Here is an 18,204-nt window from a genome sequence, read left to right as displayed (position 1 = left end):
ATGACCCACAAGCTATACATATAGAGTAGATGAAGCTTAGGAACGTAATAGAGTGGGGTGAAAAAACAAGTCACAGAAGAGTATACCCACAATTATTCCGTTTTCATAAAGTTCAAAAACAAGCAAAAATTAAAAATATATTATTAAGGGATACATACATACATATGATAAAACTTTTTTAAAAGGAAATGAGAAACACAAAATTAAAGCTAGTGGTTTCCTCTGGGAGGAAGACAGGAGGATGAAAGAGAGTGTTCACAAGTTGGGTGGTAGATTCATACATAGTTTTATGTTATTACTATGCTTCAAAACTCATGATTTGTGTGCATTAAATACTTCATGATAATAAGTGTAAAGACTTTTGGAGAAAATAATCACAGATAAATGTAAAGTTAAAGTGTAAGTAATAAAATGTTAAGAAGCATTAGGTGTATAGTTGGTCACTTAATTCCAAGAAGTTGATTAAAATAAAAAGTAATTTTAAAAACATTACCTCTCTCTCTCTCTCTTTTAAGTATTTTAACTTAAAAGAGATAAATACTCATTCACTCACCAACCATTTCTGTAGAATCAATTGATCCACAGATTGGAAATTACTTTCAGCTTTTCCATGACATTATCTTCCAGTATATCTCCTATGTCACCATTTTTTCTTTTTAATTCAATCAAATGGACTTGTCATTTAAGTGATGAATGATATCTGATAAAAATATTTAGTTTTGAAACTGCTATTTATGTTTTGTGTATTCTATTTTCAATTATTTTTTATTTTCTTTTCCACTTCTGGTATTAAGGTTTTCATTAATTTTTTGCTCCTATGGGTTTAGAAGTTATACATTCGAATTCTATTTTTTTAGGGGTGACTCAAAGTTTTAATATGCACACTTGATTCATGGTCTAATTAATCAACATGTCTGTCCTCACTCTTATATGACAAAAGAACATTAGAACACTTTACCTGCCATCTTAACATGTTGTTATCTGACAGGGTCTACCCTGGCATGGGGCAGGGTATCCCAGGGACTCTCAAGAGAGTTCACATATCATTGCAGTGGTGTACACTGGCACAATATCAGCCTAGATGATAACCTACTTTTTAATCCAGACCCCAACCCCTTGTAAAGAAAATTTTATCCTATTCCTTCCTTCTGGATTCAATTTCCTTTTTTATTCTTTAGTAATTTTTTCAAGTAGGATTTATGAGTGGTGAACTCTCATTTTTTGCTTGCAAGTGTCTTTAATTCATTTTTACTCCTGAATGACAGTTGAACTGAGTCAAGGAGTCCAGATTGGGTGTGATTTAAATAGGTTGTTTCAAATGGGATATATACATATCCTATCTCATCCATTCTAAGAGGCCATCAACTGCACCATGAAGAAAAGGATGCATTACAATTCCACAGATGCTAGCATATGAAAATTTTATGTTTTACAATTAATTACAGAGGTAACATATTTTACTATACGCAGTGGAGAAAGAATGAGCTTTGGAACCAGGAAGAACTGAGTTCAAATTCTGGCTTTGGGGCTTCCCTGGTGGCACAGTGGTTGAGAGTCCGCCTGCCGATGCAGGGGACACGGGTTCGTGCCCTCAGTCCGGGAAGATCCCACATGCTGCGGAGTGGCTGGGCCCATGAGCCATGGCCGCTGAGCCTGCGCGTCCGGAGCCTGTGCTCCGCAACGGGAGAGGCCACAGCAGTGAGAGGCCCACGTACCGCAAAAAAAAAAAAAAAAAATTCTGGCTTTGTCTCTTATTACTTGTGTAATTTTGTGCAAGCTCATTGATCTCTGTGGGATTCAGCTCATCATGTGTAAAACAGAAAAAAAAATCATTTATACTACGAGTTTCCAAGCTTTTCCTATAAAAGGCCAGAAAGTAAATATTATATGCTTTGTGGGTCATAAGGTCCCTGTTGAAACTACTCAACTCTGCCAATTGTAGCAGAAAAGCAGCCACAGTTAACACATATTCCTGTGCCTGAAGTACAGTGGGTATCAAGAAATGTACATTTCTCCCCCTACAACCCTTTTTCTCAACATTCCTATGAAAGATATAAATAGCATACATAATAATTTCCATGTGGGAAGTGCAGTTACAAGTCCCATTAAGCTGTGGTAGCAATGAAAATTATATACAGCTCCGTATACTTCTAATTTCTGAATATTTAATCCCCATTAGCTGGGGATTAAGTTACACATTCACTGGAATACTGATGATCTAAACTTTCTGAAACCTAGAGCATATCCATCTCTAGGCCTCAATTTCCTAAGCCTCAGTACGATTCAATTAGCAATGTCTCTCCCATGTCCAAAATGCCAATTCCCTACAAAGCCATACAAAAGCACTTTTTGAATGAAACATGGTCATAAAAATGTATTTGTGCTTACCTTTATATCAAACTATAACACCATGTTGAGGCTATGCAGCACAAAAATATGTATCCTACTGCCCTACTCTATAATTCAAATCAGTATCAGGTGAAAATAAGAAAGTACTAATTTCACAATATGGACCTTTCTAATGCCTTAAGGAATACAAACAAAAACAAAAGGTACATCAGCATTTCTTGAGACAACAATATGAAAATCTGGAGAGAGAAAAACTAAATCCTAAAAGATTCCATGTCAATCAGCTCTGTTTTTTAATTAGTTACAAAAATCCTTGTTAATCTCATGTTAATAGCAGTACTTTCTGAAAAAATATCCTATCCAAGTATTTTATTGTGTCTGACCATTTAAACAATGTTTGCATTACATAAATTGTTGACATTTAAAAATACAGTTGTTTTCTTTTCCATAAAATCCAACATACTGCAAAAGACGGAAAGAACAGAGTTTAACATTTGAAACATACTTCACAGCATTTAAATCCAGTGTGGCATACAAATAATATAAGCATTTCATCCGTTCTGTAGTTTCCAAATTGTGGGGGACCATGTATTGAGCAAAGATCCGTTCAACAAGCAATCTACGAAAAAACATAAAGTACTGTATTAATTTCTTTAAATGTACGTATTAAATATGTATGTAAATTTCCAAAACACATAAAGAACACATATAAAAGAGCTTCTTCTTTCTGAGTAGAGATGAGATTTCCAAATCAAAGATTTCTTTCTATAAGAAGAAGAGCCAAAGAAAAAATTTTAGCTGGATGTACTGGAAACAGTCCTATACCTAACTAAGATTAACTACTTCTGCATGACCTTGGGCAAGTTATATACCAGGGACTCAATTTCATTGGCTAAATAATAAAGGGTTAAAAAACTACACCAGAACCTTCCAAGTGACAAATTCTAAACATCTATAAGTTAACCATAAAGAAATGTTTAAGATTCTTGACTTTTTGTAGTGATCATCATGAAAAGAGACCTAGATAAAAGTAAAAAAAAGAAAAAAAGGAGAAAAGAAAAATTAAATGGTGGGGGGTGGGCTATGAAACCATAATGCAAATCTCTGTGCACTGATGCCACACGCTCAAAAAGCTTAAAAACGTCAATTTTCTAAAAATAATAACTATAAAGTCTCTTAGATAATATCAACCTAAGATACTCAGTTTCTGCTTCCCATACCTCTTAAAATTGTAAGATGTCCTACTGGTTCTTAATTTTCTCATTCTCACCTGTTAATAAGCAAGATCATTTGGACCCCACTAAAAATTCATCAAATCAATGCAGACTGCAAGCAGAATTTACAGTTCTACTAACTACTAAATCGCTAGGTTCCATATAAGATCTAACCTTACACACTGGAATAGAAAAATACAAAGATTATATTCAGATAATGTGTTTTTATATAAATTTATAAACTAGTTTTTTTAGCCTTGAGTAGGAATTGTTTGTATTTAAAATGTCTAAATCCAAAGGTTGTATACTTATTTTAATTTTATTTGAAAAAATGAATGTGAATCCTTATAACACAATTATCTATGAAACAAAATTTAAATAATTACATACACTCCTACTTTCAAATATTACTCTGTTAAAACACAGTATACGAAAATGACCATAAAAGACGTATCCATCCCTAAAGTTATATGTACATTACTACTTCATTTATGGCTTTGGTGGGAAAGCAACTAGTCACTCACTACCTTTAATTTGCAGTAAAAACTGAGGAGGGAGTTTAAAGTTATAAAGAAAATAGTTAGCCTAAAACAACAGCTCAACAACAGTTATATAATACCAAAAGCACTAAACATTTTACATGTGGTGTCTTTAACTTACCTATCATCAATACTATTTTGATAATATATATGTAGCAATTTGTCTTTGATCCATGAAATCTGTTTTGCTGCATCTTTCCCAGCTGCTGATTGTAAAGCATATTTCTTATAGATCTGGGCAAGTCCCATCATGGCTTCTTTGCGCACTCTCCACTTAAAAAAAACAAAAATTTTTCTCGTAATTTAAAAATGCCTCCGTTATATTAATTCAGTAAAGTCTAGTTTCCCAGTTTTTTTATTTACTTTATACAATTTATTTTCATCATACCTCAGTTCCTGGATGTCAATCTGTAATGACTGTATGAAAAAACACAACTATCATTTTAATATATCTACTATGTCAAGCACAGACATCTATTAACGTGTACAAAGAATTTTAATGCTTTGATATCTTATACCCATTACCAATCCCTAAAAAACAAAACTCAATCACAATCTACTTAATGTCACTTAGAATGAGTGAGGGAAAGCATGCTACCAAATTGTAAAAGGCAAAGACAGTTAAGTGGATAAACTGTGAGCTATTCCTTATAGAGTTTTTTCCAAATTATGGTCTATATTAAGCATACGTGTATTAAAGGTATACATGACAATGGCTTTATCAGATGCTGAATGCAAAGACACATCAGTGGTTCATTTTGTATATCTGGCAAAGACGTTCAGGTATAAAGGTATTCAACCATTTTCTAAAATAAATACATATCTGTTATAGTATACCTAACATTAATTATCTTGGTATGAGTTTAATCTTAAATTTTACATAAACACAGCACTATAATCAGTAGGGTGTAAGTAATATTAAGAACTTCATGAATCTGCGAAGATTATTAATTTTTCCTTTGCAGTCTGTCACTCACAGCAACATTTTTCTCTTGGTTTCTCTTTCAATTAATTACAGTAAATAATAGTCCTTATTTCATCCATCCACTGCATACATATTGAAATAAAAGACTTCAAAAGCTTTACTCATAAAATAAAAATTCAATATGTTTGTAAAAACTTTATCTCCAATTCCCTATCTTATCTCTAATTCCCGAAAGTGCTACTTTAGGGAAAATTTAAAGATATAGATAGAGCATATTCTAATACTGCCAGTAACATAAATATATTTAATTATTTTTTGGTACTCAATTAATATTTATATGAATGAACCAAGCAGTCCTATGATGAACACACCATGATGATCAAAAACATACATGAATTATGATCCCAATAATATACAAATACTTAGCTTAAATTCTAAGTTTAACTATGAAAAAGTTTACTTGAACACTTAGAAGGCTGTTATCCTACCATGATGCAAACCTCCTTTTCCTTCTTTACAGCTTTTGGCCTTTTCATTGTTTAATACCGTACTGAAATATTCAATAACAACAAGTCTAAATTTATCAACTAAAATAAGTTGCTCTGAGTACCTATAGATTTGGAGGGAAAACCATGCAATTCCTGTCCATGTATTCTCCATCCACAACCCACATGATCAAAGAGAGAATTAAATGATGGAGACAGCAGAATCGACCATACAAGTGACTTTCAAAATGTTGTGAAGTTTTTACCTAGTTAGAGCTATTCATATCTACCAAGAGGCCTCCCACTTTCTTTGCTTCTTAACCCCTAAATACACCAAAGATTTTCATCCTTCACCAAAATTACTCTTAAGTCTAAGTCTGTAAAATCCATGCCATCAAGGAAAGGCAAAGGGGAGGAGGGGAGAATAAATATTCACTGAAACACTTACTGAGTGCCTAATACATTCTAGGCAACATGGAATACAAATGTAAGACACAGTGCCCTCTTCAGAAGCCACTAACTAAAGAGTGGAGCTGTTCAGTGCTCCAGAAGGAAGATTTGGGGTCATGGGAGATAGGCTCGAAGCATGCTGCTCTGCTGGGGTTAGCTTTGCCATGTTGAAAACATTTTTGGGACTTCCCTGGTGGCGCAGTGGTTAAGAATCCGCCTACCAATGCAGGGGACACAGGTTCGATCCCTGGTCCGGGAAGATCCCACATGCAACTGAGCAACTGAGCCCGTGCGCCACAACTACTGAAGCCCACGCTCCTAGAGCCCATGCTCCGCAAAGAGAGAAGCCCACGCTCCTAGAGCCCATGCTCCGCAACAAGAGAAGCCGCTGCAATGAGAAGCCTGCACACCACAACAAAGAGTAGCCCCCACTCGCCACAACTAGAGAAAGCCTGCATGTAGCAACAAAGACCCAACACAGCCATTAATTAATTAATTAATTAAAAGAAAAAAGAAAACATCTTGTATTTTCCATTCCATAGAAATTATAATACAATCAGCTAGAGGACTATGAACTGATACCCATATGAAAGGAAAAAGAGAAAAGAGAAGTTGTGTTCAGAGGCCTTTTCAAAGGTCACTTACTAAAATTAGTGTACAGGTTAAACATCTGATTACTCTACCATTTAGAGCTGACCCATTTTGAGGATGAGAACAAATAATCCTAATAAAGAAAAACTAATAAAATTTAATGTAACAAAAAGTAAAATCTTCTCATAAACATTATTTTAGATATTAAAATGCCTCCCCCCCAAAAAGGGCTAATTACATTTAAATCTCAATATTTTCAAATGAAATACTATTAAACTTCAAGTATTCAAAATGCAAACCTACTAATAATTATTAACCCTACTTACCCGTTTGTCTAATGTTCTCTCTCTCACAAAATTAAGTAAGTGATCATTGACCAGAAGAATATCCTTTTTAGCAGCTGTAACTATAGACACAATAACATCATGTCTAATAGCTTCCTCAGGGTCATGTGACCTCACTTTAAGATACTCTGAAAGATAAAATTTTATTTGATTAAAATGAAACTTTGACAACTAAAATGTTTGAAAAGATTGCATAAGATCTTTGAAAGTAAACCACAACAAAAACAAAACCTAAGTAGAAGGTTCAATATTTCAAAAACATTAGGAGTAGGTAAGAGAGAAAGGGAGAAAGAGAAGGAAGAAGGAAAGAAGGTCAGTCCTTCAGGCAAAATACAGTAGTTTACATGCAACTGAGGAGTAAATCCCCTCCCCATTTGTGGGACAGGGTAGTTAACTAAGGAGTTCCTAAACTCATTAATTCAACAAACCATATAAATGAACCAAGAAGTATATCAATGTTAAATATTTCACTTTTGTTTTTTAAATGGTTAAAATATTCAAGTCAAGTGGTTCTAATCGGAAAAGGCTAGAGAATTCAAGTTTCTGTCCCTTAACTACGTAAACCCTTAGTGAGGTTATTGAAAGAGTAAAATTAAGGTAATGGCAGCCAAGAAACAGGATTACAGGAAAGACCGTAAGGCAATTCTGTTTAACTGAACTAAAAGGAAGGCCAAAGGGAAGACAGAAGAAATGAAACACTTAACAATTACGAGTGACTAGAGGAGAATCTTAAAGTCAAAAACATGGAAGTTCAGATCTGGCACTGAGAAAGCTGAAAGAAAAAATTAACAATCTTCAGTAATGATATATTAGGTTTAAAGAAGAGGTACCACAAGTGAACATAAATTATTATTCAGCTTTTTAATTATATGACCAGTAAGATAAAATTTCGTTGTTTGGATCTGGAGTAACATACATAGCCATGTCTATAAACAACAAACAGAGCTTATGATTGTGAATGGATTTACTTCTCAATAAATTAACAGTTAACAATATAATGCAAAAGCTCATAAAATCAATGCCCAGGTCCTAAGCCCCTCCACCTTGAGCATTCTCTACTAACAGGAACTATTTCAAAAAGTGTTTAAGACAATATGTCGCTAAAAAACTTCTGAAGAAATGGAAATATTATTTTATGTATCACAGAAAACAAGGTTATTTTTAGTATTGATTTCAAATGCCCCATGCTAAATATATCTCAAATTCATTTACCCCTCAAGATAAAGACAGGAGTTTTTATCTTTCGCTGCACTTGTTTCAAATGTAATATGTATTATTATTTCAGGTGTCACTAAAAAATGGAAAAACCAATGACACACCATCAATTTTCAGATACATCCTCATTTCACTAAAACAAATCATTCATATTAAACAGGTATACACAAGAGCTATTAACTTATAGATATTAACTGTGCAGAGGAAGAGAAAACAGGACAAAGAAGAAATTCTCAACAGTTAGCATGATGCAGCATCTAACAATACTCTTCCCAATATGGCTACGTCCCTCAAAACTTGGCTGAAGGCACAGGATGAAGCTCACAAACACACTATTGAGAAAAGAAGATAAATGTATGTTTTTAACATATTTATTTCAGCTCACTCCTGAAACCCTCAGAAAATGTCTTTTAAAAGGGACAAGTAACAAGAGAAGAGATCATAGCAGAAGAGATTTCTCACCAAAATTTTGGCAGATGGATGACTGGTAAATGCCCAGAGACAAAAGAGAAGGATGAAACCTAAAAGGGAAAGAAAAGCCATAGACAAGCTCATTTCCAGGGTAGAAGAACGCTGAAATTCAAGGCACCAAGCAATGAGAAAGGCAGAGATGAAGACAGCAGCTGAAAACATGGAATGGAGTGGTTGAAAATCTGCATTAATAGTTAGACCCCTAGATTTTTCCAATCTGTCTTTTAGCCAACTCTAAAAATTAAAATGTGCCAGGAGGCTAGAGACTAGGAAATACATAACAAGATAAATGTTTCATAAAAAATGAAACTGTACACTATCCTTTGATAAAGCAAAACATTCAAAACAATGAGAAGGACTAAAAAGGTTATTGGTGAAATTATTCACATCTAAAGTATATTTCAGACAGCTATAAAAAAACAAAATATCTATTATTTAGCCAAGAGTAAACAATGCACTGAAGTTCTGACTATGGAAAAAATACTTTAAAAAGATACAGACTATGTACAGAACTACTACAAATCAACAAGAAAAAAAAGACGAACAAGCCAATTAAAAAAGAATGGGTTTAAAATTTAAACAGATACTTCATAAAAGAACATATGTATCAATATGCACATAAAAAGATGACTAATCTCATTAGTCATCAGGAGAATGCAAATTAAAATCACAACAAACATCAAGACCTATGAGAATGGCTAAAACCAAAAAGACTGACCATACAAAATGTTGGCAAGGATGCTGAACAACTGCACCCTCAAACATTTCTGGTGCAAGTGGGAAATAGTATAACTACTATGAAGAACTTGGTCATTTCTTATAAAGTTAAACATACATTTACCCTATGACCAGCAATTTTACTCCTAAGTAGTTCCAAAGAGAAATAAAAACATAAATCCACAGAAACACTTATACAAGAATACTCACTGTAATCTTAATCATAATCACCCCAGACGAAAAACAACCCAGATATCCATCAAAAGAAAAAAAAAATGGATATAAGCAAATTATGGTGTATTCATACAATGAAATACCACTCTATAATAAAAAATAAAGTAATAATACTTGGTGTCCCAAAGACACAAGCAATTAAAATTAAACTCCTGGTAGGATACTCTTTTTCTGGGGAATCTGAATAGCCAAAGAGAAAGTATCTAAACTAAAGGTTTTCCAACAAACAACCCACCCTGATCACCCTACAGTGAAGTTCAGAGTGAACAATCCCATCCATACGCTCAGGGCTTTCTGAACAGCTTTTAATTTAGTCCCCCACTCTTAATAAAAGCCGATAGCCATGGATTGCCAAGCATTTGAGGAAAGCCTCTAACATGGAAAATACAGACAAAAGAAAATAAAAAGTGGGAAAAACAAGTGGGTGAAACAGACATTTTTAAGAAAACGAAAACTCCAAAATACTATCATTAGTATTCTCAGAGAATACTGTACCCATAACACAAGAAAAGGGTGCTCCAGAGTAAAAGAAACATCCAGGATAAAAGAGAAGGAGGAAGAGAAAAGGAAGAAACAGACAGACATACACAGACACACCCATGCACGCACGCGCGCACACACACACTCAGGGTCACACAGAAGGGGGGAGAAAAGAAGGGAAGGAGAGGGGGAAGGCAAAAGAGAGAGGAAGAACAAATCATCTTAAGATGAATGCTATAAATCAGAAGCTCACACACAGCGAGCAGTCCAAGTTCAGGTGTCAGCAGGTAGACAGAGGGTTCTCCAAGCAGGATATCTCCCAGAAAAAGCAGTTTAAAATGTACTACAAGTTGGTAAAATTTTAAAAAGAGTAAATAACTAAATAATAACAAGCAATAATATGAAAGATGAGAAGGTAGTGCTCAGGGGTAAACCATTCAAGGGTCCTGGATTGCTCAGAAAGAAGCTAGTGTTCTGATTAATTTCAGACTTTATTAATCAACTATGCAGTAAAAGCATGAAGGAGAATGTAACTTCCAAGCCCATATGGATAAAAAAGGAAAAATGAGAAGAAAACTAATCAGTTGGGCAGAAGAGAAGAAAAACAGAAATAAAAGAAGCAAAGAACAGGCATGCAAAATAGAAAACACAAAATAAGACAGTGGGAATAAGTTCAACTATATCAAATTCAAATTATTTCAATAAAATTTTCAAATCACATAAGAATACTATATATAACTTATGTACAGATACACATGTGACATAGATAGAAAAACATGAACAGAATGCACAACAAATTTAATAGAGAGGTTACCCTCTACAGAAGTAGGAATGAGAGGAGTTGTGAACAGCATTTCAACTGTATCTACAATTTACTTTCTTTTTTTAAACTCCTAAGCTAATACATCAAAATGCTAACATTTCTGAGGAAGACAGTGGCTGCTGTATTCATCCGTATTCTCTGAACTATCTCATAACTTTAAAAACCTTAACAGAGCAGCAACAGTCAGATACACAGTATTCTCATTACTATAAAAATGCAAAGTTCTGAAATACCTCATCAATATACAGATTTCAGAAAAGTTACCTCCATTAAGCATGGTTAAATTAGTTCATAAATTAATGACTCTCACCTAAGTTCTCAAAATATTAAAGACGACTGAAGTTCCATAATCTATTCAAAGTCAAGACCTGTTCAAATCCAAATGCCTGAAATACTTGTAGAATTGTTCTTAAATTAAGAAACCAATATTGTCTGATAATGCTACTTTTTATGTAAGTGCTTCTAGCCTATGTAGGTACTAGGAGGTAAAAACTGTAGCTTCACCATGATGATGAACTGAAACAAGAAGACTTCACTGAGAATAATCACAAAAAACAACCAAAAATAAAAAGGTTTTTTTTCCTATATATAAAACCAATTTTTTTCACCAAAGAGCATCTAGGAATATTTGCCATTATGGGTATACAGTACCTGTTAAGTCCTTTGCTAAATCAGGATGGTTCATGAGACAATGGCTAGCAAATTTCACACATTCCAGGCGGATTGGTACATGGATATCATTAAACCTGATAAAATATAAAGTCACAGAGTAATCTTTAAAATAAGAGAGAGAGATAAGTGTTTATCCTGCACTTACTTTATATTTATTTCTCTAATTAAAAGAAAAAACAATTTATACAGGATAATTCAAAGCAGACCCAGACTATTTTAACAAAGTTTTTGATATACTATGTATGTAAGAATTCTTTGGAACCTCTATATTAAACTAGGTCAATCTCCTGTGAGAACTATGTACTTTTAATGAGGATGTTTAAAGAGTATACATTTGGCTCAAATACAAGAACTGGAATGACAAAATTTTTCCTATAAATAGTATACTTTCTTTTTTGTTATATATAAATGTATTTATTTTATTTTATTTATTATTATTTTTGGCTGTGTTGGGTCTTTGCTGCTGCGCGCAGACTTTCTCTAGCTCAGGCGAGCAGGGGCTACTCCTTCATTGTGGAGCGCAGGCTTCTTATTGCAGTGCCTTCTCTTGTTGTGGAGATGGGCTCTAGGCATGCGGGCTTCCGTAATTGTGGCATGCAAGCTCAGTAGTTGTGGCTCGCAGGCTCTAGAGCACAGGCTTAGTAGTTGTGGCGTATGGCTTAGTTTCTCCGCAGCATGTAGGATCTTCCCGGACCAGGGCTCAAACCTGGGTCCCCTGCACTGGCAGGCGGATTCTTAACCACTGTGCCACCAGGGAAGCCCTATAATTTCAAATGTATCTGTTTATGCAAGTATATTGTGTATACATAATACACATATACATTATTAAATCCCACACTGAAAAGAAAGCTTTTCCTCAAATTATTCTTTCTTAAATACAGAACATTCACAAATGTTTGGTAGATCTTGCACTAAACCCTGTATTACTTTATATGACTCTAAAATTGTGCCGAAATTACTCCTATCTATCATAATTATTTCCACTAATATCAAAGCAAATTTTTACATGTATATGTAAATACCTTAGTATGTATCTCTAAAAAGTTAAAACTCTTTCGTTGATAAGTCATTTAAGTATCTTTTACTCATATTTTTTCCCTCTCTATCTTTTTCTTTTCCTTTGTAATCTGGTGAAGCAACTGTTTTGTGTTTGTGTGTGTTGTGTTTTTCCACAGTTTAGATTTTGATAATTTTATCATTCTGATGTCAATTAACAGGTTCCCCTCTCTCCTAAATCCTGCACATTAGGAATCAGGTCTCTAGACTTGATCATATTCAGGTTCATTTTTTAGCAAGACTACTTGATAATGGCATTGTGTTCCTCCACCAGGAAGCACATGATGCCTAGTTGTCTCTAAACCATTGATGTTCAAAGCCTATACACATAAGTTCATTGTGGACTACAAAGCAGTGGGTTTTTTTTTAAATCTTAAGTAACAACAAGAACGTTAAAGTGAAGCAAGAATTTTCCATTTGACATTTTCATGTCTTAATTCTCGAAGACCAAAAAGTCTCCAAATCTTGTATCACCTAATACCGTAAGAAACAAAATTTAGCATCAAAAAGAAAAAAAGTCTTCTGAAGGAGCAACAAATTACTCATAAAAGATTATTATTAGGAAACAAACTGCTTTATGAAGTACACTCAAAAAAATCTAGTCTATAAAATCTAGTCTCTGGGGCTTCCCTGGTGGCGCAGTGGTTGAGAGTCTGCCTGCTGATGCAGGGGACACGGGTTCGTGCCCCCGTGCCCCGGTCCGGGAAGATCCCACATGCCACGGAGCGGCTGCACCCGTGAGCCATGGCCACTGAGCCTGCGCGTCCGGAGCCTGTGCTCCGCAACGGGAGAGGCCACAACAGTGAGAGGCCCACGTACCGCAAAAAAAAAAAAAATCTAGTCTCTGGTCTCATATAGTTTCCTGAGTGTTCTGAACCCAAGTACTCAATCCCTATACACTTTAACCTTTCTCAACTAAACATGTACCAAATAACCATTAAAAGACATCTTTAAAAAAATACTCTAGCTCCCTAAAATTGGTAATAATGTGCAAGTTTTATGTCATTAATAAAAGAAGGAAAAATTACAATGTAATCAAAAGGTAAAAAGTTTAAATTAGAATTTTTCCTCCTAAAATCCTATAAAGTCTGGCTAATCCAAGTCCTGATTTAAAGATATATTAAATGTCTATATGTAAAACTGTATTTATTTTAGCACATTAAATAAACCAGATTTTGATTTTAGTTACACAGTTTAATTAAACAAACTATTTTGCCCTCTTGCTCATTGTATTTAAGGGGAAAAAGTCTAGAAATCACACTCAAAATGACAATGGTTTAATATTTATTAGTTTAACACACCTTGTTAAATATTATTATTGAGATACATAAGAGATAAGAAAACAGAGTAAGAATTTAGGGCTTAACATATAAAGGCTTATATGATTTGACAAATTAGAAAAACAAGACCGGAAGAGATTATCTTTATCATAATCATTGATAGTTCTGGTAACAAAATGGAAAGAAAAGTGGTGATGACAATGCAAATATTTCAATACAAAGAAAACAGAGTAAGAATCTCAATCCTATTTACTTGTTTATTTACAACTTAATTGCATGATTTGTTATAAGCATAATTATAAAAGGGAGAAAAAATCCTCCTCTATCCTCAGGGTCAAAGTAGGTTTCAGCCAGGGCACTTGGAAGTGGTTTTAACATATTCAAGGTCGGGGTATCTTTAGAAAAGTAATAAAATAAACCCCTCTCACAGAAAAAATATAGAAACACATTCAAAATTTTGCAACCGATTTCAGGAGGTTTATGGATCATTAAAAGCATATAAGAAGCCCAGGTTATCATTTCCTCATTATCATAAGAAACGTAGAAAGGAGGTTAGTAGGAGAAATATACATAATCATTTATTTATTCATTCTATGGATACCCTTTTATCTTTACAATGTCTCCAAATAATCTAATTAAATATAATTTCTTTGTGGAGAGGCTGTATCTCACCATGATGTATTTCTGGTTGGAATTAATCAATCTCTGCTATGTAACAATACACTTCAATTTCATGATTATAATACTTTGTGAGATAGTTTTTTAAATGTATCATCTTTTAAAAATTAATGAAGACAAAATAAGAAGGGGAAACTATAAATATGGCCAATCACCATCAGCATTCAAGAATTTCAAAATATAAAACCCCTCATTTTTATGATTTCAGAAAATGTGAATCTTAAATGTGGGTGCTGTTTTAAAATAGTAAGTAGATATAAACACATATTACTGTTAAACAGGACACCAAAATCATATACCTGCCCAAGTAACACTGCCAAAGTGGTTTGTTTTGAGAAGCCAATTCTGAATCCTTTGCCCCAAACATTTTTGCCAGTAGTTTAACAACTTGAAGGCGTTCCTCATTATCATTGCTCTAAAACAAAACACAACCACAGCTTTAAAACCATGAGGTAGATATACTGAGAATAATTTTTCCCCTGATTTCCCTTAATCTCCAATTCCACAGAAAACTTTTTATTAACTTCAGCTGAAAAATTATACATAAAAATGTTTAATATATTTTTCATAAAATTAAATGTTACCTTAAATATTCTAATCATTTCAAATTACATTAAAGGAGTACTCTCCTACATGAAAATTCATCCCAAAGTCTGATTAAAATTTAGTGGCCTCTCCTACAACTGAGGCTTGTTTCCATTCAAAATCAAAATCAAAAACTAACTTGCATCAAACCTACTTGGGACCCTTGAAAAACTACTCATGGTCTTTAAGAATAGACACTGATAGAGGCCACTCCTACAGTAAACAGAGACTTATGTATGAAGGTACTTGTTAAGCCCTTTGTAGAAATAAATATGCACTAAATCTCCCAACAGGAGAGTCCGTTCATCTACATAACACCAGATTCATAATGCAGTTCAACGACATGAGGAAGCCTTACACATACAAAAACTAAAGTTTCCACTTTATATAGAAAATGGGTACTCTGGGGATGAGAACTCAAATTTTATTACTGCTTTTGGTACCTCCAACAAATGACAATATTTAAATGAATGAGCCAGCTACAATACTAGACTTGAACACAAAATGTGACAGAGATTGTTAAAAGCACTAATATTCAAGGTACTTGGATGGCACTGTACAGATCTTTTAAATTTTAAACCAATGCCAAAGCCCAGCATTTAAAGCCCCCATGATATGACCCGACTCATCTCTATTATTTGATTATTCCTCTAAAAAAGTACGTTTTAACCCTGGCTGCACGTTAGAATGACCCATAAGGCTTTTAAGAAACAACAAACAAACAAACAAAAACCCATGTCTGGACTCCACTGCCAGAAATTCTGATCTGGGTTAATGCCTGGACATCTGTTTGTTTATTAAGGCTCCACAGATGAAGATTCTAATGGGCAGCCAGGAATGATTTAAACTTACTTTATGCTACCATGCAACTGTAATTCTTTGTGTTCTGCAAATTCACCCAGCACCTTCCTACCTCTATATGATTCTGCATGCTGTTTCCTTTGCTTCAATTGTATGCTGTCTGTATCTTTTATGATACTTATAATATTTGGCCTCTTATTAGATATGGATTTTTTCCTCTTCCTCCCATAATAGATGTTAAATTTGCTGAAAGCAGGGATGATAATTCTTATTTTTGTATTTCTTACAGTATTCAATATTTTTATTAGAGAAAATCAAAGCAACAAATAATTAAAGGTATGACTGCCTTTTGCCCATCAAAATTGCTAACTACATGAAAAAAGGGGGTAGAGGAAGGCCAGTGAATCAAATGTTTCACTTGAGAAATACACCAGAAATATGCCCCAGCATAAAATGAGAATAATTATTTGCTGCATTTTGGGGGTATTTACACTACCAACATAAACTGTTTATTTTGTAGTTTTCAAAGAGACAAATTCAAATTTTTAGAAACAAGAAATACAACACAGAAATCATTTAAAAACTTTTCTGGGTGGTACAGTGGGGTTCATCAAACAGTATTAATTATAACCAGATTTATTTAATCTTTATGTAATAATTTGAAAGAGAAAACATGCCCCAAATCTGCAAATGAAACTCAATTTTATGGCATAATTTAATGGCAAGGCAACAAGGACGTTACCGAAAGATTCCAGAAAGCCATGTGAAAAGCAAAGGAGCTTTCAAGATAGGCTAGGCAAGTACAAGATAATATTCATAAAGGGAAAATATTTCACCCTATGTGGATAACAGATCCTAAACTATTTTTATGGCACATCAAGGGGTCTTGGGAACCACTATAAACTATGCCTTAAAAATGTAAAAGTTTGATGTATACCCATGACCTCAAAAGTTAGTCACAACCCAGAATTTATCTGGAAAACATCTGAAGGAAAATATCATTCTGCTAACCATTAATTCATCGGATTTTATCTGCTAGGCACCATGCCAGGCACTGGAGATACACAAATATGCAAGGCACAAACATGTAAATAAATAACAGTAATACCACCACATGGGTAACATTCAGTTAAAACCACTATAAGGATTAAAAATCCACAAATAATGTGCTTTGCTAATCTGGTTGATAAAACCATATTATTTTTAGAATAGTTACCTTCAATTTAAATTCAAGCTGGGGTAAAACTGAGAGCAGCAAATGACTATCAATATTATAGAGCTCCAAAATTAAGTCAAAGACATGCTCTGACAAATCGCTGATAGATGTTTTCCCAAGCATCAGAACCTGATTAAAAAACTTTTGAGAAAGAAAATTTATCATTAATAGAAACAACATAGATAAAGTGAATTTTCTGAAATTTTATTATTCAATTAAGTTCATTATCGTTCTATACAGAGTCAAAACAGGCATACTAAAACATTGTCTAAGAAGGTGGGAAATCACTACTGGCTACATAAAACATGGAATTCACCTCATACGTATTAAAAGACAAGCAATTTGTACTGACTCATCAATTAGCATATCAATAAATACCCTACCTACCAAATACACTTTATTCCACATTATGGTACTTACCATATTTTATCCTATATTACAGTTATTTGTACACATGTCTTAGTTTCTCTACTAGATAAATTTCTTAAGGGCAAGGGATCACATTTTGTTCACCACAGCAGTATGGGAGACAACAGTATGGAAGACAAAGCCTTACACCTTCATAGTAGAAACCAATTCCATTTTTAAAATACGTAATTTTATATTTACAAGGCAAAACAATATCTTTCTAATACTTTGTCTTCTTTTATATTCTGATAATGTATATATACATACAAAGTTTATAGCACTAATTAAAGTCCAATTAAAAGCACATACAAACACAAGGAAAATCCAAATGTGAACAATTTTTTTCTATAAGCAGCCAGCACTAACTAGTTTGCACACTCAGATCATTCATCATATTACTACTGAAAATGGTAAAAATACATGGCATAATGATCAAGTTCCTTTCTATTTAAAGTCTTCCAAATATGTAAAAAATTAACCCAGAGCATATCCCACATATTCTCCACAGCATCTTTTATCTCCTTGAAGAAGGAATTAAGGATTCTTTACACCACACAAGCTGCCCTGATCTCTTCTTTCTGTGACAGTTAACAAACAACTTGGCTTAATCAGGTTTTCTATCTGGAAAGTACAGTCAGGACTATACATTTCAATGTCTCCTCTGATTACTT

At 33.8% G+C, this 18,204-nt stretch overlaps 1 protein-coding gene across 5 annotated transcripts in view; it reads right to left on the bottom strand.

The window, feature by feature from the left end:
- The window catches only part of PDS5B (PDS5 cohesin associated factor B), a 203,084-nt gene that overhangs the window by 84,681 nt on the left and 100,199 nt on the right, over positions 1-18,204 (bottom strand). For all 5 annotated transcript variants that reach the window (XR_014326931.1, XM_082859730.1, XM_082859731.1 and 2 more), the window contains exons 8-13: positions 17,126-17,266; positions 14,823-14,938; positions 11,489-11,583; positions 6,880-7,025; positions 4,224-4,375; positions 2,855-2,968 (exon numbers count right to left, since the gene is read on the bottom strand). Coding sequence is in view for 4 of the 5 variants with exons in the window: in XM_082859730.1 (XP_082715856.1) it covers positions 2,855-2,968; positions 4,224-4,375; positions 6,880-7,025; positions 11,489-11,583; positions 14,823-14,938; positions 17,126-17,266 (764 nt within the window). In the remaining variant the exon portion in view is untranslated. The remainder of the gene's footprint in view (positions 1-2,854; positions 2,969-4,223; positions 4,376-6,879; positions 7,026-11,488; positions 11,584-14,822; positions 14,939-17,125; positions 17,267-18,204) is intronic.

The sequence above is a fragment of the Leucopleurus acutus genome, assembly GCF_964270905.1.
Source record: "Leucopleurus acutus genome assembly, chromosome: 18".
NCBI classification, from domain to species: Eukaryota; Metazoa; Chordata; class Mammalia; order Artiodactyla; family Delphinidae; genus Leucopleurus; species Leucopleurus acutus.
Note: the sequence above shows the minus strand (reverse complement) of the source record. Positions and strands in the feature narration are given on the sequence as shown.